The sequence below is a fragment of the Myotis daubentonii genome, chromosome 5 (assembly GCF_963259705.1).
Source record: "Myotis daubentonii chromosome 5, mMyoDau2.1, whole genome shotgun sequence".
NCBI classification, from domain to species: Eukaryota; Metazoa; Chordata; class Mammalia; order Chiroptera; family Vespertilionidae; genus Myotis; species Myotis daubentonii.
Window position 1 is genome coordinate 78,107,622 of NC_081844.1, and position 25,472 is coordinate 78,133,093.

The 25,472-nt window shown below is 36.4% G+C and overlaps 1 protein-coding gene across 2 annotated transcripts in view; it reads left to right on the top strand.

The window, feature by feature from the left end:
• DDX46 (DEAD-box helicase 46) overlaps positions 1-25,472 on the top strand; it is a 62,698-nt gene that overhangs the window by 7,742 nt on the left and 29,484 nt on the right. For both annotated transcript variants that reach the window (XM_059698399.1, XM_059698400.1), the window contains exons 4-15: positions 1,699-1,798; positions 4,964-5,129; positions 7,177-7,328; positions 8,376-8,489; positions 9,797-9,962; positions 10,991-11,111; positions 12,143-12,318; positions 13,247-13,368; positions 15,080-15,158; positions 16,875-16,957; positions 20,413-20,577; positions 21,088-21,250. In XM_059698399.1, the coding sequence (XP_059554382.1) occupies positions 1,699-1,798; positions 4,964-5,129; positions 7,177-7,328; positions 8,376-8,489; positions 9,797-9,962; positions 10,991-11,111; positions 12,143-12,318; positions 13,247-13,368; positions 15,080-15,158; positions 16,875-16,957; positions 20,413-20,577; positions 21,088-21,250 (1,607 nt within the window). The remainder of the gene's footprint in view (positions 1-1,698; positions 1,799-4,963; positions 5,130-7,176; positions 7,329-8,375; positions 8,490-9,796; positions 9,963-10,990; positions 11,112-12,142; positions 12,319-13,246; positions 13,369-15,079; positions 15,159-16,874; positions 16,958-20,412; positions 20,578-21,087; positions 21,251-25,472) is intronic.

Below are 25,472 nucleotides of genomic sequence, written 5' to 3' on the forward strand. Positions count from 1 at the left end.
GTATTCTTTTGTGTCTTTGCTCAATGTTATTTGAGACTTATCTTTGTTGCTTATAACAGTAGTACATTTTCATTGCTGAATGAAATCTGTGGTATAAATATACCACAGTTTATTCATTCTACTTAGATCGATGTTTGGGTTGATTTAACTTTTTGGTTATTATGAACATTTTTGTATATATAATACTGGTATACATTTGCATGAGTTTCCTAAGGCGTATATCTAGGAGTGAAATTACATGATCATAGAATAAGCGTAGCTTTATTTTTACTAGGTAATCCTGAATGCTTCCCAAAGAGTATTATTAATTATACTCCCACCAGAAGTATATGAGAATTATGTTGCTTTATGCTCTGACAATGTTTGGTATTGTCAGTCTTTTAAATTAAAAAAATATTTTAAAGTAATTTATTGATTTTAGAGAGAGAGGAAGGGAGAGGGAGAGACAGAGAAAAACATTCATGTGGTAGCTCAACATTGATTAGCTGCCTTCTGCACGTCCCCTACTGGGGATTGAGCCTGAAACCTGGGCATGTGCCCTGATGCTGAATCCAACTGGCCACCTCCTGGTTCAAGGGGCGAAGCCCAACTAACTGAGCCACACTGGCCAGGGCAGTCCTTTAAATTTTTTGTTAATTGAGTAGGCATGTAATACCAATATCATTGTGATTACTAATTTGCATTTCTGTGATTACTAATGAGATTGAACTTTCATATGTTTATTGGTTATTCAGATCTCTTTCCTGAAGTACTTGTTTACATCTTTGCTCATTTTTCTATTGGGTAGTTTCTCTCTTTAAACAGATTTATAGGAGGTTTTTGTTTTTGTTTTTAGATATCCTGTATAGTCATTTTTTGTCAATTATATGAGTGGCAAATATATTTTCTTACTCTGGTTTGTTGTTTCACTCTGTAATGATTTTTTAAAAAAATGTGTTTTCACCGATTTTTTAGAGAGAGAAGAAGGGAGAGAGGAAGAGAAACATTGATGCGAGAGCGGAACATTGATGGGTTGCCATCTGCATGTCCCTCACTGGGGTTCAAGCTGCCGGTTCTCTTCCCGGGCAGTACCTGGGTTGCAGGTTTGATCCCGGCTCTCTTTGGGACTCCTGCAGGAGGAACCATCAGTGTGTCTTTCTCACATCGATTCCTTTCTTTTTTTTTTTCTCCCTCTCTCTCTCCCCTCCTTATCTTCCACTCTATCTGAAATTCAATGGAAAAATATCCTTGGGTAAGGATTAACAAAAAAATAAAATAGAAGTTTATACTAGAGAAAACCTTGTTTATCTCTGAATATTTTCATCAAATCTGGAAGCATTTCTAGGTATTTTAAAAAGCACTGATCATAAAGGGGCAAAAATGACCAACCAATTTGATTTCATTAAAATTATTATTATTACTGTTTTTAATCTTATAGAATGTTAATGTCTTGGTATGTTTCTCCATTTGTTGTTTTACCCCTCCAATTTAAATTTTGTAGTTTTTCTATGATATGTCCTGTTTTTCTTATTTACAATTAATGTCAAAGCATTAATTTTTTATTATATTTCCAAGGTATTTATTAATGGAATATAAAAATGCATGTGACTCTTGGAAGTTTATTTCTTACCTAAAAAGTAAAATACAAATCTATAAGAGTATTTTAAAATGAATGTTTCCAAGCACATATAGATGATATGTTTTTCTCTCTCTTTTTAGGAGGTCTAGGTCCAAAGAGAAAACAGATAGTGGAGAAAGTTCTAAAGAGAAGAAAAAAGACAAAGATGATAAGGAAGATGAAAAAGAAAAAGATGCTGGCGTATGTTTACTAGCATAAATAACTATATAATATAAACTTGTTTCTACAATGACAAATTCTTATTATTTTTTTTTAAATATATTTTATTGGTTTTTCACAGAGAGGAAGGGAGAGAGATAGAGAGAGTTAGAAACATCGATGAGAGAGAAACATTGATCAGCTGCCTCTTGCACATCCCCCACCGGGGATGTGCCCGCAACCCAGGTACATGCCCTTGACCAGAATCGAACCCGGGACCTCTCAGTCCGCAGGCTGATGCTCTATCCACTGAGCCAGACCGGTTTCGGCAAATTCTTATTTTTTTAATGCTCTGTTTTATTTTGAAATAACATATAAGATAAAATAATACTTGTTTCCATGAGAAAATTTTTTTCTGAAAAAGTTGCATATCTATACATACCTGTTTTTGCTTACAAACTATTATCATACCATATGCAGCATTTTGTATACTTTAAAATTATAAATTTATCAATATATAAGGTCTCAAGAATAATAAGCAGCCCTACCAGTTCAGCACAGTGAATAGAGTGTGGACTGAAAGGTCCCAGATTCAATTCTGGTCAAGGGCATGTACCTTGGTTGTGGGCGTGATCCCCAGTAGGGGGCATGGCATGCAGGAGGCACTTGATTGGTATTTCTCATTGATGTTTCTAACTATCTCTCTCTCTTCCTCTCTGTAAAAAGTCAATAAAAATGTATTAAAAAACATAATAAGCCCTAACCTGTTTGGCTCAGTGGATAGAGTGTCGGCCTGCGGACTCAAGGGTCCCAGGTTTGATTTTGGTCAAGGGCATGTACCTTGGTTGCGGGCACGTCCCCAGGTGGGAGTGTGCAGGAGGTAGCTGATCGATGTTTCTCTCTCATTAATGTTTCTAACTCTCTATCCCACTCCCTTCCTCTCTGTAAAAAATCAATAAAATATATTTAAAAACAACAACATAAATAAGCAGCAGTATACCCACCATCTTAGAAATAGAATACCTTGCTGTTTTCATTTGTTATATATTGGAGATCTTGCTGTAGCTGCATACGTAGATAAAGCTTATTATTTTTAGTGCCTTCATAGTATTCTGTTTAAACAATGTAGAAAGATCACCTTTGATGGATATTTAATTTGTTTCCAGTCTGTGATTTTAAACAATGGTGCATTAATTACTGTATCTATGTTCTTTGTGAATATAGCATAAGGTAAATTGGTATCAAATTGCCATAAAATAAGTTGTATAAATTGACTTAAGACATATGGAAATGTCTGTTTCCTTACTTCCTTGCCAACATAAGAATTTGAAAAATTAATTTTTACCAATGTAATTGGAGGTAATTGGTATTATTTTGAGTTGCATGTCTTTAAATATAAGTGAATATTTTCTTTTATTTTTTTGTTAAGCCTCACCCTTTCCGTTAATTTTTTTAGGGAGAGTGGGAGAGAGGGAAAGACAGAGAAACATCGATGTGAGAGAAACACATTGATTGATTGCCTCCTGCACGAGCCCCCAACGAGGGCCCAAGCCTGGGAGAAGCCGGCAGCAGGGGTACATGCCCTTGATTGGAATCGAACCCAGGACCCTTTAAGTTTTTTACTATTTGCACTTTCATTGAATTGCCTACTCATATCTTTTGCCCATTTCAGAATGCATTATAGCGTCATTTCTTTGTTTTGTTCTCTTTTTGAGTTTGTTCTGTTTTTTAGTGGTTGTATTTTAAATAATTTTTTTAAAAGGACCTCCTTGCTGAGCCAGGTAGCTGAGAGAATGCAACATAAGTCTGGGAGGTCTGGTTTCTGATCCAGTTTCTTCTATTGAATGACTGGGTGACCTTGAGAAAAGCACATATGCTTTCTGGGGCTCATCTTTAGAGAGGATGGAATTATTATAAAGACTATAAATTCAGGGGAAAAAAACTTTTTGTTTCTTTAAGAAATAAATTTATTTTTGAAATACACACATTATATAATCATATAATAAGATATTTGGAAAGTTCAGAAATAATTCTCTGTAATCCCTAAACACCATCACATTATAATTATGTAATATTTTCTTTGACTGTTTTCTACATGTGCTGTGTTTCCATACCTATCTATGGTGGCAACATATGTAACATTTTGATATATATAATGTTTAATCTTTAAGTCCCTGATTATGTGGTGATTTGCTGTCTTCTCTTAAGAGTATTATTAATCTTAATAATGGCTTTAGAATGGCTGTTTCTAGGAAACGTAGACCTAAAGGCTAAAAGACCAAAACTTCTTAATCATGTTGATAAATAGCTTCTTTCTTTTTTTTAAAATATATTTTATTGATTTTTTATAGAGAGGAAGGGAGAGGAATAGAGAGTTAGAAACATTGATGGGAGAGAAACATTGATCAGCTGCCTCCTGCACACCTCCTACTGGGGATGTGCCCGCAATCAAGGTACATGCTCTTGACCGGAATCGAACCAGGGACCCTTCAGTCCGCAGGCCGAAGCTCTATCCACTTAGCCAAACTGGTTAGGGTGATAAATAGCTTTTATTTACTTAATAATTTATAATAGAAAATTGCTTTTCATGGAGGCAATCTTGGAGGAGTTTAGATGATTTAAAGTTGAGAATAACTAATAACTTGGGAACTTTGCTAAGTCATGTAGTTTTTACTTTAAGGAAGAAGTTGAGTTCATGTGTGCATATTGCTTATATATAAAATGAGATTAATTTATGGTGTTTGAAATCTGTCTATTTTATTAGTTGAAAATGCTTAAAAAATTGATAAACGCAGGTATTTATTGATTTTTTTTAGAGAGAGAGGAAGGGAAAGGGATAGAGAAAAAGAAACGTGGACAAGAGAGAAATAATGACCTTCTCCCTCCTGTACACCCCTGCCGGGTATTGAGCCCGCAACCTGATCATTGCCCTGACCAGGAATACAACTGCGGCCTCCCAGTTCATGGGTTGATGTTCAATCACTGAGCCACACCAGCCAGGCGAAGATGCTTTGTTTACTATTTCATTGTGTGGGTATATTCTTGGAGATATTTAAAAGATGTGTGACCTTAATCTGGTCTAAATATAGGAGGTTGTATATACATCTGTTTTTTTCCTTTGTATATACTTTGGGAAAATACTTGGAATATCACCTAGAGTAAAATCATTTATCCTTGCTTTCCTCTATCTCCTGTTTTCCTCCCAAGAACTTTGACCAAAATAAGCTGGAAGAAGAAATGAGAAAGCGGAAAGAAAGAGTAGAAAAATGGCGAGAAGAACAACGCAAAAAGGCCATGGAAAACATAGGGGAACTGAAAAAGGAAATTGAAGAGATGAAACAAGGAAAAAAATGGAGTTTAGAGGATGATGATGGTATATTCATTTGTTACAATAATAACCTATATAACAATTCATGTATAGTATTCTAGAATTATGAATAATGTTGGTATTTTTAAGACCATTTATTATGGAAAAAATAGAATGTTTATATATTATAACATAATGTTTATCATTTCAACCATTTTTTAAGTGTACAATTCACGGCATTAAGTACATTCACAGTCTTGTGCAATCAACACCACTGTCCATTCCCAGAACTTTTTCTTCATCCCAAACAGAAACTCTGTTCCCATTAAACAGTAATTCCCCATCCTGTCCCCATCCTCATCTGTTCCCATTAAACAGTAATTCCCCATCCTGTCCCCATCCCCATCCCCATCCCCATCCCCATCCCCATCCCCATCTGTTCCCATTAAACAGTAATTCCCCATCCTGTCTCATCCCTATCCCCGGTAACTTCTATTCTGCTTTCTGCTGCTATGAATTTGCCTGTTCTAGGTACCTCATAAAAGTGGAATCATACAATATTTGTCCTTTTGTAACTGGCTTATTTCACTTAGCATAATATCTTCAAGGTTCATCTATATTGTAGTATATATCAGAATTTCATTCCTTTTTATGGCTTAATAGTACTCTATGTTATATAAATATATGTGTATATGCCACATTTTGTTTACCTATTTATCTGTTAGATATATGGGTTGTTTACACCTTTTGGCTATTGTGAATAAAGCTCCTGTTATTATTGGTATGCAAGTAACTGTTTGAGTCCCTGCTCTCAGTTCTATATACCCAGAACTGGAATTGCTGAATTCATATGGAGGTTTTAAATGTCCCTTTTAATATTTATGTTAAATTTAGAATTGTAAAGTAGTGTTTATTAAGGATTACTGATTTTACTTTAGAGTGGAGAGTTGGGTACTTAAGGGCAAGTAAATAGCTTTTTATTTTTATTACAAATAATGTTAGTAATAAGGGTAAATTAAGGACATGGTTTCAGATTTCTCCTTTGACTTTTTAATGACTTAAAACAGAAACATTTCCCCTCCATATCTGATTTTGACTTTTTAATAAAGAATGTGAAATTTTATAGGAAATGGAATTTTGTTCCTTTTTTTTTTTTTTTTTTTTACACATTCCTTTAAAATTCTCATTTTCTCTGGAAGTTCCACAGAGTGGTTTAAAAAGATAAATGGGCCCGGCCAGTTTTGCTCAGTGTTTGAGCGTTGACCTATGAACTAGGAGGTCACCATTCAATTCCCCGTCAGGGCACATGCCTGGTTGTGGGCTTGATCCCCTGTGGGGGCTGTGTAGGAGGCAGCTGATCAGTGATTCTCTCTCATCATTGATGTTTTAGTCTCTCTCTTTCTCTTCCTCTCTGAAATCCATAAAAGTATATTTTAAAGAAAGGATAAATGGATTGTATCTTTAAGTGATGATGTTTTAGTTATGTAAAAAAGATTAGATTTGTCTTGAATTAATGTTATTTTTTCTGTGCTTTAAAGAAAGGTAATTGAAAGGAAAATAAGTAAACTTATTTAGCAGATAAAGTTTTTAGTTTGGCTTTTAGTGTAATTGTAAGACTTATTACTGGAGATCATTTTTAGGCATAATTTTTTGCCTCTTCGACTTAATTTGTTACAGTTTTTTTCTATTATTATTCAGAACTAATACTTGCTCGGTTTAAAGCTGTGAAGTATATTTGAACTGCAGTGTGCCTGCAGTTCATAACCTGCTTTCAATGTCTTTCCATATGAACAACTGTAATCCTACTTTTGCCCACCCGGTGTTAATGTATTATAAAATACATTGTGATAGATTGAATTGTAAGATTTCAATGAGAAAGCAGACCACTTTTTTGTCTTTTCATTAAGTTGCTGCTAATAACTAAGTTAATTTGATTTATAAATTATGGCAGTTATTGTGTTTCAGTTGGCATATAATTTTTATTTTCCCTTTCAACTGGAAGGGAGGGTGTTTAGGTAGTGAGAGAACAGGTCAGAATGGTGGGATGTGGTCTGATTGTGAAGAATTTCCCTTTGAAGCACATGTACAAAGAGTGTGTATTCTAATATTTTAGATGATGAAGATGACCCTGCAGAAGCTGAGAAGGAAGGAAATGAAATGGAGGGTGAGGAGTTAGATCCATTAGATGCTTACATGGAAGAAGTGAAAGAGGAAGTAAAAAAGTTTAATATGAGAAGTGTAAAAGGTGGTGGGGGAAATGAAAAGGTATGGAATTTTATTTTTGAAGACTTATATTCCTAGTTGGATAACTTGGTTTCATTGTTGATTGACATACTATTGACTTGAATGACTTTATAATGTTTTTGTTTTCTCTCCCATCTGGTACTTTTTCTAAGTACCAGAGATATTAGTGAATTTTTAACTGTAAATGTTCTTGTTTCAAAGGTATTGCTACCATCCTCTTTGTTTAGTTTCTATGCTTGCTTATTGCAGTCTTAATAGGTCCTCTTCAGACTTCTCCAGCATTTTCATCTTTCATACTCCCATCTCCCATACCCAGTCTAATTTTCTTTTTTAAAATAGCATTTCTTACCTTTTCGCAGGTTAATATAATTTGATTTTTTATCATGTCTATTATTTGTCCCCTTTGTCTTCTAAATTAAAGCTCCTCAGGAGCACTGACCTTTACCTATTTTACTGATTTCTCCTCAGCTCCCACAACAGTGTCTTGCTTGTTGAATGAGTGAAAAGTACCATTTAATAGTATTTTAAAAATAAATTATATTGCATAGTAACTGTATATAAAGTTATATATTATACAAGAAACTACATATATATGGGGTGGACAGATACAGGTTTACAGTTGTGAGTATGTGAAACACAGAGTTAATAAAGCTGTTGTAATAATCATAACCTGCTTTCCATGTCTTTCCATACGAACAACTGTAATCCTACTTTTGCCCACCCCGTGTTAATGTATTATAAAATACATTGTGATAGATTGAATTGTAAGATTTCAATGAGAAAGCAGACCATTTTTTTGTCTTTTCACTAAGTTGCTAATAACTAAGTTAATTTGATTTATAAATTATGGCAGTTATTGTGTTTCAGTTGGCATATAATTTTTAGTTTCATATATGTATAGCCCATGGACACAAACAATAGTGTGGTGAAGGCCTGGGGCGGCGAGGACGGGTTGGGGGAGGGGGGTAAGTGGGGGAAAAAGGAGGACATCTGTAATACTTTCAACAATAAAGAGATTTTAAAATTTTTCAGCTTTTCAAAATATTTTATATTCCTTTTTTATTTTAGAAGTCTGGGCCAACAGTCACAAAAGTTGTCACTGTTGTGACAACCAAAAAAGCAGTAGTGGATTCTGATAAGAAGAAAGGGGAGCTGATGGAGAATGACCAGGATGCCATGGAGGTAATTCTTCATTAATTTTGAATTTTTCATGATGCTACCTTAGGCCCTGGTTGGGGAGCTCAGTTGTTTAGAGCATTGTCATGATATGCCAGTCAGGGCACATTCAGAAATCAACTAATGAATGTATAAATAAGTGGAATAACAAATTGATATTTCTCTTTCTCCCTCTCTTTCAAATCAGTTAAAAAAATAAAGTGCCCAAAGTGATGCTACCCTAGAAGTATTTACTAGGAATCAATGATGAAGATGTACTTTTCATTTATGCAAACTATTATTAAGAAGCCTTGCGATTCTTAACAATATTATAGCTGAATATCCAGTTGGTAGAACAATCTAACATCTTTGCCCTCTTGCTCTTTGCCCATTTGTTGTTAATCCTCACTCGAGGATATTTTCCCATTGCTTTTTTAGATTAAGAGGGGAAGAGAGAGAGAGAGAGAAAGAGAGACATCGATGTGAGAGAGACACATTGATTGGTTGCCTCCTGCACATGCCAGGACCAGGGCCAGGAATTGAGCCTGCAACCAAGGTATGTGCCCTTGATAGGAATTGAACCTGGGACCCTTCAGTTTGCAGGCTGACATTCTATCCACTTAGCCAAACTGGCCAGGGCTGTATGCCCAATTTTGATTGTCTTATATTTCATCAGCTCCTCTCAGACATATAGTAGGGAGAGAAGAAATGAATTGACAGAATGAAATTTCTTCCTATTAATATGCATTGTTAAGATTTATATAGGGAACTATAGCAAAACATCATTAAAGCCGTATTAGAATTATTTTATTTATTTTTATTGGTTAATGATTATAGAGAAAGAGGAAGCGGGGGGGGGGGGGGGAGAAACATTGATTTGTTGTTCTCCTTATTTATGCACTCATTGGTTGATTCTTGTGTGTCCTGACTGAGGATCAAAACCACAACCTTGGCATATTGGGATGATGCTCTAACTGACCTACTTGGCCAGGGCTAGAATTTTTTTATTATTTTAGCTTTATGTTGTTAATGCAACTTTCTATAAGGAAAAAGAAAAGAAAAACGAAATTGAAAAATTCAGAAATTAAAAAGTAAAAGCCAAATATTATTTTCTAGGAGAGGATGATTTTATTTTTAATTAAATTTTCCCCCATCATCATTTATCTCCCCCCTACCCCCACCCCCCCATAACTCTTCCACCACAAACCTCCTCTCACCCTCCCACCTTACCCCCATTCTAGGAGAAGAGGATTTTAAAAGCTAGGAATATTGATTGCCATAAATAGAAAATAGAAGTGGATTTAGCTTTTAACTTTTTTTTTTTTAAATTATAGTATTCTTCAGAGGAGGAAGAAGTTGATCTTCAGACGGCCCTCACAGGCTATCAGACAAAACAGAGAAAGCTTCTAGAGCCAGTAGATCATGGGAAAATTGAATATGAACCATTCAGAAAAAACTTTTATGTTGAAGTTCCAGAACTAGCAAAAATGTCTCAAGAAGGTAAAATTCTTTTATTTATATGTTGCTTATTGTGGGAACAGAAGAGGATACACTTCTCTTTGTCCGGGAGGAATGTGGGCAGCCCTGTGAGTTGATGTATGAGGAGGGGAATTGCCTGATTTACCTGGGGAAGTGAAAGAGGGAACTAGAAGGTGAGAAGTCATTCTAGAAGGGGTCGCCAACCGGTGGTCTGCAGACCACTGGTGGTCCGTAAGGTCCGAAAGGTTGGCGACTGCTGTTCTAGACAGTGGGTAAGCCATCTTCAGAAAATCAGAGTTGTGAAGAGTCAGTGTGTTTTTGGAAGTATTTAAAAAAATGAGCATCCAGGTCGTTGTGGCTCAATTGGTTGGACATCTTCTCATGAACTGAAAAGTTGCTGGTTAGATTCCCAGTCAGGGCACATGTCTGAATTTCAGGCTCCATCATCCCCGGTACTGGGTGTGCAGGAGGCGGCTGATCGGTGTTTCACTCTCACATTGATGTTTTTCTCTCTCTGCCTCTTCCTTTCTCTCTCTCTAAAAATCAGTGAAAAATCTATTTTTTAAAATGAGCAAAAATTAGTTTGGCTCGTGTAGTTGAGAATTTTAGAATTGAAATGCTAACTTCATGTGAAATTAGCAAATAATATATTGTTAGCTCTTGAGAGAGGGGAGTTAGGAACCAATGTGCATCTGTAATATTGGTAGAATAAGAATAACCTGGGCAACTCTTGCTTGGAGAAGACATTGTATTACTTGTCAATCATTGTTCTTTTAATACTTTGCAATTTAAGATAAAATAAAAGCCAAATTGTAGAAATTGGGATATTTTGTTTCATCCTTTGTTGGTTGCAAACAGTAATTGCTTGAACTGTCTCTGTCTCTCTGAGCTATTCGGTGCTTTGTCCAATAGCTTTTCTATGGTGTAATCTGTGCTAACACTAACAAAGGAATTGGAGATTCTTAATCTTACCATAGCTAATTGAGAAATATAAGGCACTAATAGTAGAACAACAATTAAGAGTTTTTAATCTGGATTTTGTTTTGTAGAGGTGAATGTCTTTCGGTTGGAAATGGAGGGCATTATTGTCAAGGGAAAAGGTTGCCCCAAACCAATTAAATCTTGGGTTCAGTGTGGAATTTCCATGAAGATCCTAAATTCTCTCAAAAAGTAAGTGGTTAGTGGTTGTCCACATTTTCAAAGTTTTCTACTCAAAAGTAGCCTTTTCACACAAATATCTCCTTTGGTTGTATTTTTACTCTAATAGAAAAACATTTTTTCTTAAATATCTTTATTGAGATAATTTGCATAATAACAAAATAACTCTTTAGTATATTATTGGGGTTATGCAGTCATCACCATAAGCTAATTTTAAACATTTTCATCATCCCCAAAAGAGATCTGTATCTGTTAGTCAGTCTTCTTCCTGTTCCTTCACCCTAGGTAACCACTAATCCAGTGATGGCGAACCTTTTGAGCTCGGCGTGTCAGCATTTTGAAAAACCCTAACTTAACTCTGGTGCCGTGTCACATATAGAAATTTTTTGATATTTGCAACCATAGTAAAACAAAGAATTAAATATATATATATTTTAAAATATATTTTATTGATTTTTTTACAGAGAGGAAGGGAGAGAGATAGAGAGCCAGAAACATCGATGAGAGAGAAACATTGATCAGCTGCCTCCTGCACATCTCCCACTGGGGATGTGCCTGCAACCCAGGTACATGCCCTTGACCGGAACCGAACCTGGGACCTTTCAGTCCTCAGGCCTATGCTCTATCCACTGAGCCAAACCAGTTTCGGCAAGACTTATATTTTTGATATTTATTTTATATATTTAAATGCCATTTAACAAAGAAAAATCAACCAAAAAAAAAGAGTTCGCGTGTCACCTCTGACACTCGTGTCATAGGTTCGCCATCACTGTACTAATCTATTGTCTCTGTAGCTTTGTCTATTCTGGACTTTATATATTAATGGGAACATACCAGTATAGTTTTTTGTGACGGCTACTTCCACTTAGCCTATTTTCAAAGTTCAACCATGATGTACAGTGTCTCAGGACTTTATTCCTTTCTGCCAAATAATATTTTATTGTAGGAATATACCACATTTTAGAAAACCTTTTCCTCCTGGAATTTTTAGAGCCTAAGAGATCTCAACTTTTACCTTGTCTTCATTTGGTTTTCTTTTTAAGGCACGGCTATGAAAAGCCCACACCAATCCAAGCTCAGGCAATTCCTGCTATAATGTCTGGACGGGACTTGATTGGCATTGCCAAGACTGGAAGCGGAAAGACTATTGCTTTTCTGTTGCCCATGTTTAGACACATCATGGATCAGAGGTCATTAGAAGAAGGAGAGGGGCCAATAGGTACAATTTTTTTCCATTGAACTATTTATTCAGATAACTAATTTGTTGTCAGTTAATCAGAAAGACCTGATACTTTATATTCTTAATTATAACAATAAAGATATCTTTATGTACACTTTCTTCATAAATTTGGCACTTTGGGGCTGATTTCCCCTTACCAGCAGGTGGAGTGAGAATCTTCAGAGCTCTGGAGTGACATCTCAGAAGTACAAAAACAGCCTCTCCTGGCACAGCTCAATTTTTAAACTCTGACTCGGCAGGTAGACTCCTCATGCATCTATCTGTTTATTTATGTTGAGGTTTGTTCTTAGCCCCGTATCAGTGGATTTATAAACTCAACATAGAGGATTATAAAGAAACATGTTTTCCCTTTTTTGGCCTTACAAGGCTATAGTGCCAGCATTCATTTAGGATTTGGTCTTCATATTCAGATTTCTTGATTCATTTGGCAGACATCTCTTCTGCAGATTTGAATAGGGTTTTGGAAGGTTGTTATGAGCTCCTCTCGGAAATTTAGGGCACAGTATATTTTTCTTCTATCTGTGCCCCTCAGACCAAGGTTGTTTCTGGAAACCGGGGAATGGCTCTGCAGCACAGTGAGTCACTTGATCATCTTTGCTCTGTGATTTGCAGTTGAAAATGATTTGCATTCTTTTCAACCCAGTATTTTCTTAGTGGTTAAGTAGGCATTTAACTGATTTATTTTCCTATAGCATGTTCTTAAGTCTACTTAAAGTAATTCTTCGTCACAATCATTACTATTATAAAGCTTCTAAGATAGGGTTTTTGGAGGCGCATAAAACAAATTAAAACAGAAATTAGACCAAGAGATCTAAACTTTATTACAGAGGTTAACTATAGCACTTTAAAGCATAGCCTCTTAAAGAGAATTTTGGTGGTTAGGCTTTTGACGTATTTATCTTTTCAGCTGTCATCATGACTCCAACTCGAGAACTGGCTTTACAAATTACTAAAGAATGTAAGAAGTTTTCGAAGACCTTGGGACTTAGAGTGGTCTGTGTTTATGGAGGAACAGGAATCAGTGAGCAGGTAGTTATAAAAGGAACATTTAGTTTTTTCATTCTTAAATTGAATGATTTAATAACATAAAAGTGTTTTTTTTTTGTTTTTGTGTTTTGTATAGTGATTGCTTCTAAAATCTTAAAGAATGAGGTGTGAAAATAATACAGTGAGTTGTTATATTTTGGAATTTTTAAGTCCTTCTTACACTTTTTAGCCTTCCCATTTCTCCCCTTCTTTCTTTGCTCAAGAAAGGCAGATATTTTTTCTGTTTTACAGATATGGAAATGTTTGGAAAGGTTAAATAAGGTGACCAAAGTCTTTAGGTTAACAAGATGTGGTTTGACCAAAAACCTAGGTCTTCTGATTCCTGGACATTATTTATTTTCTCTGATTTATGTGACATCTTTGAAAGGTGGGATGCATTAATATCAGAGTTTTAGCTGAATTCTTAAATGATTTCAGAAGACTTATTTAAAAATACCTTCATTCACTCTTTTTAGTTTGGCATTTCTCCAGGTGTCTTCTAAAGAGTGATTGTCATTGGATATCTACACTAATAAAAGACAAAGATGCTAATTGACCATACATTCGCTACGCTCATCAGCCAATCAGAAGAGTATGCGGGGGGGTAGGGGCGGGCGGCAGTGAGATCCCCAGCTGCCGCCCATCCCAGCGTGGGATCCGGGCCTGCTGTGTGTGACCGGGGGAGACGGGGCAGACACCGCGGGATCAGGTGTGCCATCTGCCACCAGGGGAGTGGGCCTAAGCCAGCAGGTGGTTATTTCCCGAGGGGTCCCAGACTGTGAGAGGGCACAGGTTGGGCTGAGAAACCACCCCCCCCCCCCCACCGCCAGTATACAAATTTTTGTGCACTGGGCTTCTAGTTTTCAATAAAAGAAGGAAAAAACTGGGTTTGTTCTATGATCAAATAAGTTTTGTAAATGTTGGATTGTACAGAGTTAAAACGGGTTTTTTTCCTGCAAGACTCCTTTGTCTTTAATATGCTAATGTATATTGTGATACTAGAAGAATGGGTTAAATGGCATTTTTTTAAACTTATTTAACCACAAAACCCTTTCTGAAGACTCGTGTTCTCAGATTCTAGAACATACTTTGGGAATATTTGCTTTTGTTATCCCAATGCTGTTTTAAACACTTGATTTTAGTTTTCTAAGTTTATCTTTGTGTGTGTTTTTTTTTTTTACCACAGAATAACCTTGTACATGCACACACAGTATATTTATAAAGAAGTCAAACAAAAGTTGTATAATGTCTAACACATTCTGATATTTTTCATTCTATTTCATTTTTAAAATGCTGTTTGTATTGATTTCATGATTCACTAATGGAAACGACTTTCATTTTTTTTTTTTTTTTGACTTTCATTTGAAAAACATTGATCTTATATGTAATTGCTTTATTGACTGCTAGCTCATGTTCCTTTTGGTTTTGAGGGACTGTGTCAAATTATAATTGGTAAAAAAATCTCTGATTTTCATTGACTTTGAAGTTATATAATCCCAAATGGAGAAAACATGAATTCTCCTTTTTGGATTATATACATATTAGCAGTGCTCCAGCATTTCAGTATATTAAGTAGGAAGCTGTAGATTCTTCTAATCAGACCTGTTTCTTACACTGCAGAGCTGTGCCAAGGACCCTGGAAGTAGTCTCAAATCTCTTTAAATAAGCACATAGTTACACATAGACTATAAAAGTTCTTTTTTTTTTTTTTTAGATTGCTGAACTGAAAAGAGGTGCTGAAATTATTGTTTGTACACCTGGTCGAATGATTGACATGTTAGCAGCTAACAGTGGTAAGTCGGGTATTTTTTTCTCTTTTCTCCTTTTTGGATTATATACATTTTTGTTAAATCACAGCAGAAACAAGAAACCCTCAAAGGGTTTCTACATTTCTTCTTAAAGCTGTAATATCTTAAAATATGTATTGTAACAATCTTATTATTGTAAGTGTTCATAATATTTTTGCAATTTAAATGAAAATTTCTTTTCAAAAGTAACTCCATCCGATCTTTTTAGCACCTAACATGGATTCTTAATCCAAGTTTAGCCTAACTTTCCTTTAAAAGGATGAGGGTCTATCTTTTTTCATTATAAAATTTAGATATTTTTTTCTCCACAGGTGCTAGTATTTTCTTACAATACTGCATCAATTAAGATATTGCAGCTTCAAGAAACTTTATCTTTTGTAAATATTGCATGTTTTTAGCTCAAATGTTGTGCTTTGTTCAATTATTCCCTGTCAAAACTGTTACTAAACTGTTGACATTATTTAACTTCTGTGGAGAAAGGCCCTTCAAGATTTATAGAACTGGGCTTCCGAGACTTAAACCATCAAAGGTAGGTAATTTAATGCTGTTCCCAACCTTACAAAATTACTTGGGGCTGCAAATGTTGGTATGGAATACTTAAACATTAGAAAGCATTTATTTGGGCTCATTTCTATTTTTTTGAAGAAAATACTTTCAAAGGTTTTTGTTGCAGTAGTTAGAATATAAATAATAGAATATTAAAACCCACATAGTGCATGTTTCTAATAGCATTCTGCTTGAGTTTCTGTATCTATTTAATTCTAATGCTATATGAAGTTGACAAAGTGACATTGAAATTGTATAGCATATGAAAGTTTTTGGTTGGATGTTGAAATAATCCCTTGTTTTTTCTCAATGCTGCATTAAGTCTCCTCCTGAAATTCATCTTGATTAATTTTACCTTTTTCCCTTATCTATCCTTTCAGTTTATATTTAATAACTGTTTGCCAGGTGATTCATTCAACAATTGATGGAAGTGCTTGTGTTAATTGTTTAGCAAGGGTTTCCTGTGTATTTATGTAATTTTTACTAGCTAAGAAGCCTGTCACATTTCTTTAAACCCGTGGGAGCATGTAATAAAATTGGATTTTTTATCTATATATTAAAAAATGTATCCATGTAATACGTTTGGTATTTAGTTTTCATGTAATGTGATAGTTACCTAATGGTGTTGCATAGCTTCTCATTAGTGTTTTGACATTCCCATTAGAAGTTTCTGACTAGGTGGAAGTAGGTTATAAGGTCATATAAAGAGAGGTTTTCTGCATCTGAAATAGTTAGCACTGGCATTTGCTTTCCACACATACGCTGTAATCTCTAATATGTTTTTTCCTAGGTGATGCTGTCAGATAATGGCTGATGTGGCTCGATGCTTCATCTCAGTCTTAGTTTTATGATGTGTTTTGGAGAGGGCTGTTTTCTGAATTTTACAGGTTCTTCAGGCCCTATGATGGTATGCAAGAGAAGAGTTTGACAAATAAAGGGCCTCATATACCCATTGTCAGAAAGTATTTGCCATTAGTTAAGACATTGTAGACCAAAATTTCTTTTCACTGTTTAAAGATAACTAACTTACCCCTCTGGTTAAGTCAGGCATTTTAGTTCCCTTTACAGTTTTGTAATGTTCTTGGTAGCCATAAAATGAATTGTGACTGATTTTTAGTTTTCTTTCTGTCTTTTTTCAACCCCCCCTTATCTTAGGTCGGGTCACAAATCTTCGAAGAGTGACATATGTTGTTTTAGATGAAGCAGACAGAATGTTCGATATGGGTTTTGAACCACAGGTAATCATTAAATTCCGTAGTGTTTTGAACTATAAATCATGTAACAACTATGAGAATGTAATTTCTGTAAGGTTTTAAAATTTTCACATACATTTCTGCTATGTGGGTTGGGGACATATGAAATTGAAATAGGCATTTATGTTTTTAATTCTCTATAAAACTCATTCAGGAGGTATTCATGCAGGCTTAACTTAGCCATCTAAAACCATAATTGGTAAAATTAGAATTGAAATGTTAATAAAAGAAACTTAAGCTTTCATATTTCATATTTTGTAGTTTTAATGTACTTCCAAATACATTGCTTTAATTCATGCTTTTAATTACCTAATGATCTAGATAGCACATGTTTAAATTCTCCAGTTGTAAAAACTGATGCCCAAAGCATTTGCCTAGCTTAGACTTTACCTGACACATGTTATTTGCTCAAATATAAATTTCAGTGCTATAAATTTAGAAAAATACATGTTAAAAGATGCTATAAAATTTTCTTAACAAGAAGAGTAATGTTTGCCCTAGCCAGTTTGGCTCAGTGAATAGAGTGTTGGCCTGCGGACTGAAAGGTCACAGATTTGATTACAGTCAAGGACACATACCTGGTTTGGGTGCATGCAGGAGGCAACCAATTGATGTGTCTCTCTCACATGGATGTTTCTCTGTCTCTCCCTCTCTCTTCCACTCTCTAAAAGTCAATGGAAAAATATCCTTGGGGAAGAATTAACAAAACAAAAAAAGCGGGGGGGGGGGGCGGGGGACAAAAAGAGCAACATGAGTTGCCAACATTTATTTATGAGAGAGAGAAACATCAATTTATTGTTTCACTTATTTATTAATTCATCGATTGATTCTTGTATATGTGCCTAGGGTGGATCAAGCCCATAACTTCGGCGTATATGGAATGCTCTAACCAACCGGGCTGCCTGCCCAGCCAGGGCCAAAAAAGTTTTTTTAATCACAAACTGCAGTAATAGAAACGGGATTTAGGAAGGGATAAGATTAAAATTATATTCGGTCTTTTCAATTATTCATCTATTCTCCAAAAATGTATTGCTTGTTATATGATATATATGTAGTGTGTTTAGAATTACGGACCACATTCTAAATGAGATATAGGGGTGTGCAAAAGTGAGTAAACAGGATATGGTAACACTTGAGCCATGTGAAAAATAGTTAAAGGGGTGAGGAAATTTAGCTTGGAGTAGAGGACCTTATAGCATTCTTTACAGGGTGTTTTTTTTTTTTTTTGCAAGGGAAGGACAGTAAATGCTTCTGGACAACCAGTAGTCTTTAACTCCGTGATTCTCAACCTTCTGGCCCTTTAGATACAGTTCCTCATGTTGTGACCCAACCATAAAATTATTTTCGTTGCTACTTCATAACTGTAATGTTGCTACTGTTATGAATCGTAATGTAAATATCTGATATGCAGGATGGTCTTAGGCGACCCCTGTGAAAGGGTGTTTGACCACCAAAGGGGTCGCGACCCACAGGTTGAGAACCGCTGCTTTAACTGAAAGCACTGGCATGTGGGTGCAGAATATTCAAATTGGGCAGGAGTGAAGCCAGGGAGACCTGTTAGGAGACAGTTGAAGTAATCCAGATGAGAGGTGGTTGAGGTTTGGGCCAGGAATTTAGGATTTATGTTGTAAATGCAAGTGCCTTGTCTAGGACTGTCCCTTTCTCAGATTTTCTTTGATTAGAAGGAAAATGTGATCCTAAAATTTTTTATATTCTTGTCATGACCTTCACCCTTCCTAATTTCTAACCACTCACCACTACCTACCTTGAAACTATCATGTGTTTTGTTTTTTTTTAATTTAAAAAAATGGTTTTGTTTGTTTTTTGTTAATCCTCACCCAGTGATATTTTTCCCATTAATTTTTAGAGAGACTGGAAGGGAATGGGAGGTGGGGAGACACATTGATTGATTGCCTTGTGCATTCTGACTGAGGTCCAAGAATGAACCTGCAACCGAGGTACATGCCCTTGACTGGGAATCGAGCCTGAGACCCTTCTGTGTCTGGGCCAGTACTCTAACCACTGAGAACACCGACCAGGCAAAATTTTTTTAATGCTCACCCAAGGATATATGTATTGATTTTTAGAGAGGAAGGTAGAGGGGGGAGCAAGAGAAACACTGATAGGAGAGAGAAACATCCATTGGTTGCTTCCTGTATATACCCCGACCAGGGATCAAGCCTGCAACCTGGTTATGTGTCCTAACTGGGAATTGAACCCGAGACCCTTTGGTGCACAAGATGATGCTTCAACCTAATGAACCACATTGGCCAGGGCTTTTTTTTCTTAAATTATTTTTTAAAAATTAAAAAAAAATACCTTTTTTATTGATTTCAGAGGGAAAGGGGGAGAGAGATAGAGATAGAAATATCAATGGTGCAAGAGAATCTTTCTTTGATCAGCTGCCTCCTTCACGGCCCCTACTGGGGATTGAGCCCGCAACCCAGATATGTGCCCTTGACCTGAATCGAACCCAGGACCCTTCAGTCCACAGTCCAATGCTCTATCTGCTGAGCCAAACCGGCTAGGGCCATTTCTGTTTTTTCTTTCTTGTTTATACTAGTCATTACCAGAATCCTAGGACTTCTTGATTCCTCCAGTGCTCTATAGACACTGACGCAAGTGTTGCCTGGATCCCATCCACTCAACCATGTGTTCATTTTCATTGTTCTATTTCATTCTGTAGTTTTTATCACCATTTGACACATAATATATTTATCTGTCTACCTTATTAGAATATAAGCTAATTAGAATATAAGCTAATATGAAGACAAGTTTTTGTCTCTTTCCATTGCCTATTCAAACACTTAGAAAATGCCTGGCACATAATGGTTGCTCAGTAAAAATGTGTTGAATAAATGAAGGTAAATAGTAATATTAAATAGAGAATGGTTACATCCTAGATACAGTTTGAAAATTGAGACTCTTGAATTTGTTGATGGATTGGTTGTGTGATGAGAAAGAAGAGGGTAGTCAAAGATGGCTCCTAGGTTTTTGGCCTAAACATGTGGATGACTAGAATTGCCATTTCTTTTCTTTTTTTTTTTTTAAATACATTTTATTGATTTTTTACAGAGAGGAAGGGAGAGAGGTAGAGAGTTAGAAACATCGATGAGAGAGAAACATCGATCAGCTGCCTCCTGCACATCCCCTACTGGGGATGTGCCCGCAACCCAGGTACATGCCCTTGACCGGAATCGAACCTGGGACCTTTCAGTCCATAGGCCTATGCTCTATCCACTGAGCCAAACCGGTTTTGGCGAATTGCCATTTCTTGAAAGCGGGAAATTATGAGAGGAACAAATTATGGGGTAAAATCAATTGTAGAATTCTAAGGTAACAAGTTTAGAATCACTGACTAGATGTTTTCAAAAATGCCTTCTAGCTGGTTTTTACATCATGATTTTTAGCGACTACCATATTGATTTATGTTTTCTCAGGTCATGCGTATTGTGGATAATGTCCGTCCTGACCGACAGACAGTTATGTTTTCAGCTACTTTCCCCAGAGCTATGGAGGCTTTGGCTCGCAGAATCCTGAGTAAACCCATTGAAGTGCAGGTTGGAGGCAGGAGTGTGGTTTGCTCGGATGTGGAGCAGCAAGTGGTGGGTATAATCCTTACGAAACCCCCAGTTCCCTGGATGCTTAGGCAGTGTGTGATCCTTTTGGGATCACTGTTTGTGATGTAGTTAGATTATTCCTAAAAATAAAGAGCATATATCAACTGCAGGCTTTTAATATGTTACCAGATATATTTGAATATGTGCTTTTACATGGAACTGACTGTTTTTACGATGCTCTTGTAGTTTCTTCCACCAGAAGTGGACTGGTATGTGGGAATGTCACGTAGCTATCTTATTCTTTGGTTAATAGGATGTGAAGTTAAGAGGCAGAGAGAACAGATGGTCATTTGTCCATATTTGCAAGCCTCTTATTCTTTGAAAATTAATTATTTTTTTGGCCTTACTGGTTTACTAATTCAAATAAAAATTTTCCTAATCCTTCCTAATGATTTAGGTGTTGTCATTTATCCTTTGCCACAAAACAAGTATTTTTGTTGATGAGATGTATTTGTGTTTTTATTCCATTACTTTGGTACAATTTGGTGTTTTCAGATTGTGATTGAAGAAGAAAAGAAATTCTTGAAGTTACTTGAGCTTCTGGGCCATTATCAGGAATCTGGATCTGTCATTATATTTGTGGATAAGCAGGAACATGCTGATGGTCTTCTGAAAGATTTGATGAGAGCATCTTATCCTTGCATGTCTCTTCATGGAGGTAATGTTTAAGGAAATCTGTTAAGTACTTGGCCAAGTACTGTGCTGTGTTCGGAATGAAATTTTTACTTTGTACTCTTAATTTAAAACTAAATTTTATATTATCTATCTCAGTTTAATCACAACTGCACTGTCATTAATATTAATCCATTATCAAGATAAAATAATACGACAGACACTCCAGAAAACTGGGATCTTAAGCCAGCCAAAGGAATGACATTTCAATTTTTCATTATTTATTTATTTATTTACTATTATTTTATTAGCTCTTTTTTTTTTTTCTTTGCTTCCCTTTTTTTGTTTGTTGCTCTTTTTTTTGCTTTTTCTTCTCCTTTTTTGTTTGTTGCTTTATTTTTTATTTCTTTTCACATTATTTTTTCATCATTCAATTTTATTTTATTTTTACTTGTTATTTTCTATTTTTATACCATTTTTTTAAAATCAGTTTTTTTGTTACTATATTATTTTGTTCCCTTTCTGTCTCTTCTTATCCACCTATCACTTTTCTACCTCCGCTATAGTGAAGTGATGTCCTCCCCATATTTATCCAATTCTTAACCTTATTTCCTGTATATCAGCTCAGCCTCTACAGATTCTGCCCCCACCCTCTTTACTGGGTGTTTGGTGTTTGTATTTGTTTGGTTTATCTATTGGTTCTGTGGTGTTTTCTCCATATATATTCATTCATTCATTCTCCTTTTTATTTTCTCTCCTATCTTTTTTCTTTTTCCTTTCTCTCTCTCTCTCTCTCTCTCTCTCTCTCTCTCTCTCTCTCTCTCTCTCTCTCTCACAGATATCATTTGTACTCTCTTTTCTCTCCCCTAATTCTCTTTTCTCAGGTGGTCACTTATATTGGGGTTATCGGTGTCTTGAGTACATTCATGCTTTGTTCCCCTTGAGTCATGTCTTGTTAAGGTGAATTTTAACCTGTCTGGCTAAAGTGCTAGAGAGCAAGCCACATAACCAGACACCTGGAGAGGAGGAGCAGCGACATGTGCAGCTCACTCCCATCGAAAGAACAGCAGCCGTGCAAGCAGCCCATCACCATCCGAGGAGCAGCAGACTTGCAATCAACCTGTCCATGTCCTAAGAACAGTAGCCCCACAAGCAGCCCATCACATCAGAGGAACAACAGCAGCGTGCAGCCAGCCCCCATCCAAGGAACAGCAGCCTCGTGATCAGCACATCCTCTGCCTGAGGAACAGCAGCTATGTGAGATGCTTCCCCCCATCAGCCAGAGGAGCCACCACAGCTGTGAACAGCACCCACCAGAGGACCTGCTGCCAACTGAGGAGCAACTGCTACCACAACCGCCTGAGGAGCAACTGCAGCCCGAGGAGCCACAGCCACCCAAGGAACAGCCCCTGAACGACTCAACATCTAGATCTGTCTGTGAGATCAAACATGGGTAGACAAAGAAACCCCCAAAGGAAAGGAGGACGCGCCAGAAAAACAGCTAAGTGAAACAGAGGCATGCAATATGACAGAATAGAATTCAGATTAAGGGTCCTAGAGTGCATATACCGGATGTAGGAAAAAATCAACAACTTATGCAAGAATCAAGAAGAAACAGATGAAAAAATCAACAACTTATGTAAGAATCAAAATGAAATGGCTGAAAAAATCAATAACTTATGTAAGAACCAAGAAGAAATGAAGAGTGATATAGCTGCAAAAAAAACACCATTGAAAGTTTCAACAGTAGACTAGGAGAAACAGAGGACCGAATTAGCGAATTAGAAGACAGGGAAACAAAACACACCCAAACTGAACTGTAATTGGAGAAAAAAAATAAAAAGACAGGAGGATAGCCTAAGGGAGCTATGGGACAACATAAAACGAAACAACATACGAATAATAGGGGTGCCAGAACAACAGAAAGAGGAACAAGGGTTAGAAAACCTATTGGAAGAAACAATATCAGAAAACTTCCCTGAGGTGGGGAAGAAAAAAGTCACACAAGCACAGAGATTCCCAAACAAGATGAACCCAAAAAGACCCACGCCAAGACACATCATAATTACTGTGGCAAAATGTTCAGGACAAAGAATCTTAAAGGCTGCAAGAGAGAGACGGAAAGTTACATACAAGGGATCTCCCATTAGATTATCAAATGACTTCTCAACAGAAACACATCAGTCAAGAAAAGAATGGATGGAAATTTACAAAGTGATGCAAAGGAAAGGACTGAATCCAAGAATACTCTATCCAACAAGGCTATCATTCAAAATTGAAGGGGAAATAAGAAGCTTCACAGACAAAAAAACGTTCAGGGAGTTTATCACCACCAAGCCAGCAATGCAAGAAATGCTAAAGGGACTGGTGTAAAAAGAAGAAATAAAAAGCTAAGAAAGAAAACAGGCACAAAAAATAGAAATGGCTACAACCAAGTACCTTTCAATAGTAACTTTAAACGTAAATGGACTAAATACTTCAATCAAAAGACATTGAGTGGCTGAATGGATAAAACAACATGACCCATATATTTGCTGTCTACAAGAGACCCACCTCAGAATAAGGGACTCATACAGACTGAAAGTGAAGGGATAGAAAAATATCTTTCAGGCAAATGGAAATGATAAAAAAGCTGGAGTAGCAATACTTATATCGGACAAAATAGACCTCAAAGTGAAGGCCATAACAAGAGATAAGGAAGGCCACTTCATAATACTAAAGGGATCAATACAACAAGAAGATATAACCCTGATAAACATATATGCACCCAATGCAGGAGCACTCAAATACATAAAAAAAAACTCCTGGAAGATATCAAGGGAGAGATCGACAACAATACAGTCATAGTAGGGGACTTTAATACACCACTGACATCACTGGATAAATCCTCTAGACAAAAAATCAGCAAAGACCCAAGAAACCAGAAACACCAATCAGAAAGGATATATGCACCCCTATGTTCATAGCAGCACAATTCACCATAGCTAAGATCTGGAAACAGCCTAAGTGCCCATCAGTAGATGAATGGATTAGAAAACTGTGGTACATCTACACGATGGAATACTATGCTGCTCTAAAAAGGAAGGAACTCTTACCATTTGCAACAGCATGGATGGAACTGGAGAGCATTATGCTAAGTGAAATAAGCCAGTCAATAAAGGAAAAATACCACATGATCTCACTCATTCATGGACAATAGAGACCATTAGAAACTTTTGAACAATAATAGATACAGAGGCAGAGCTGCCTCAAACAGATTGTCAAACTGCAGTGGGAAGGCCAGGGAGGGTTGGGGGGCAGAAGGTAGGGGGGTAAGAGATCAACTAAAGGACTTGTATGCATGCATATAAGCATAACCAATGGACATAAGACACTGGGGGATAGGGGAGGCTAGGGGACTGTCTAGGGCGGGGGGATAAAATGGACACATATGTAATACCCTTTGTAATACTTTAAGCAATAATAAAAAAAAAATCAGCAAAGAAACAGCAATCCTAAATGACTCACTAGATCAGATGGACTTAATTGACTTCTTCTTCACCCCAAAGCCATGGAATATACGTTTTTCTCAAGTGCATATAGGACATTTTCAAAAATAGACCACATATTGGGTCACAAGCAAAGTCTCCCCAAATTCAAGAAGTTTGAAATCATACTAAGCATCTTCTCAGATCACAATGGCATAATATTAGAAATAAACTACAATAAAAACAACCCAAAATACTCAAACACTTGGAAGCTGAATAGCATGTTATTAAATATTGATTGAGTTACCAATGAGATCAAAGAAGAAATTAAAAACATCCTGGAAACTAATGACAATGAAAACACAACAATCCAAAACCTATGGGACACAATGAAAGCAGTCCTGAGAGGGAAGTTTATGGCCCTACAGGCCTACCTCAAAAAACAAGAAAAGCCAGAACCGGTTTGGTTCAGTGGATAGAGCGTCGGCCTACGGACTCAAGGGTTCCGAGTTGGATTCTGGTCAAGGGCATGTACCTTGGTTGCGAGCACATCCCCAGTGGGGGGCGTGCAGGAGGGAGCTGATCGATGTTTCTCTCTCATCGATGTTTTTGGCTATCACTCTCCTTTCCTCTCTGTAAAAAATCAATAAAATATATTAAAAAAAAACAAAAACAAGAAAAAATGGTAGTAAATCATCTAACTACAGCTCAAAGAATTAGAAATAGAGCAACCAGAAAAGCCCAGAGTGAGCAGAACGAAGGAGATAATAAAGATGAGAACAGAAATAAATGACATAGAGA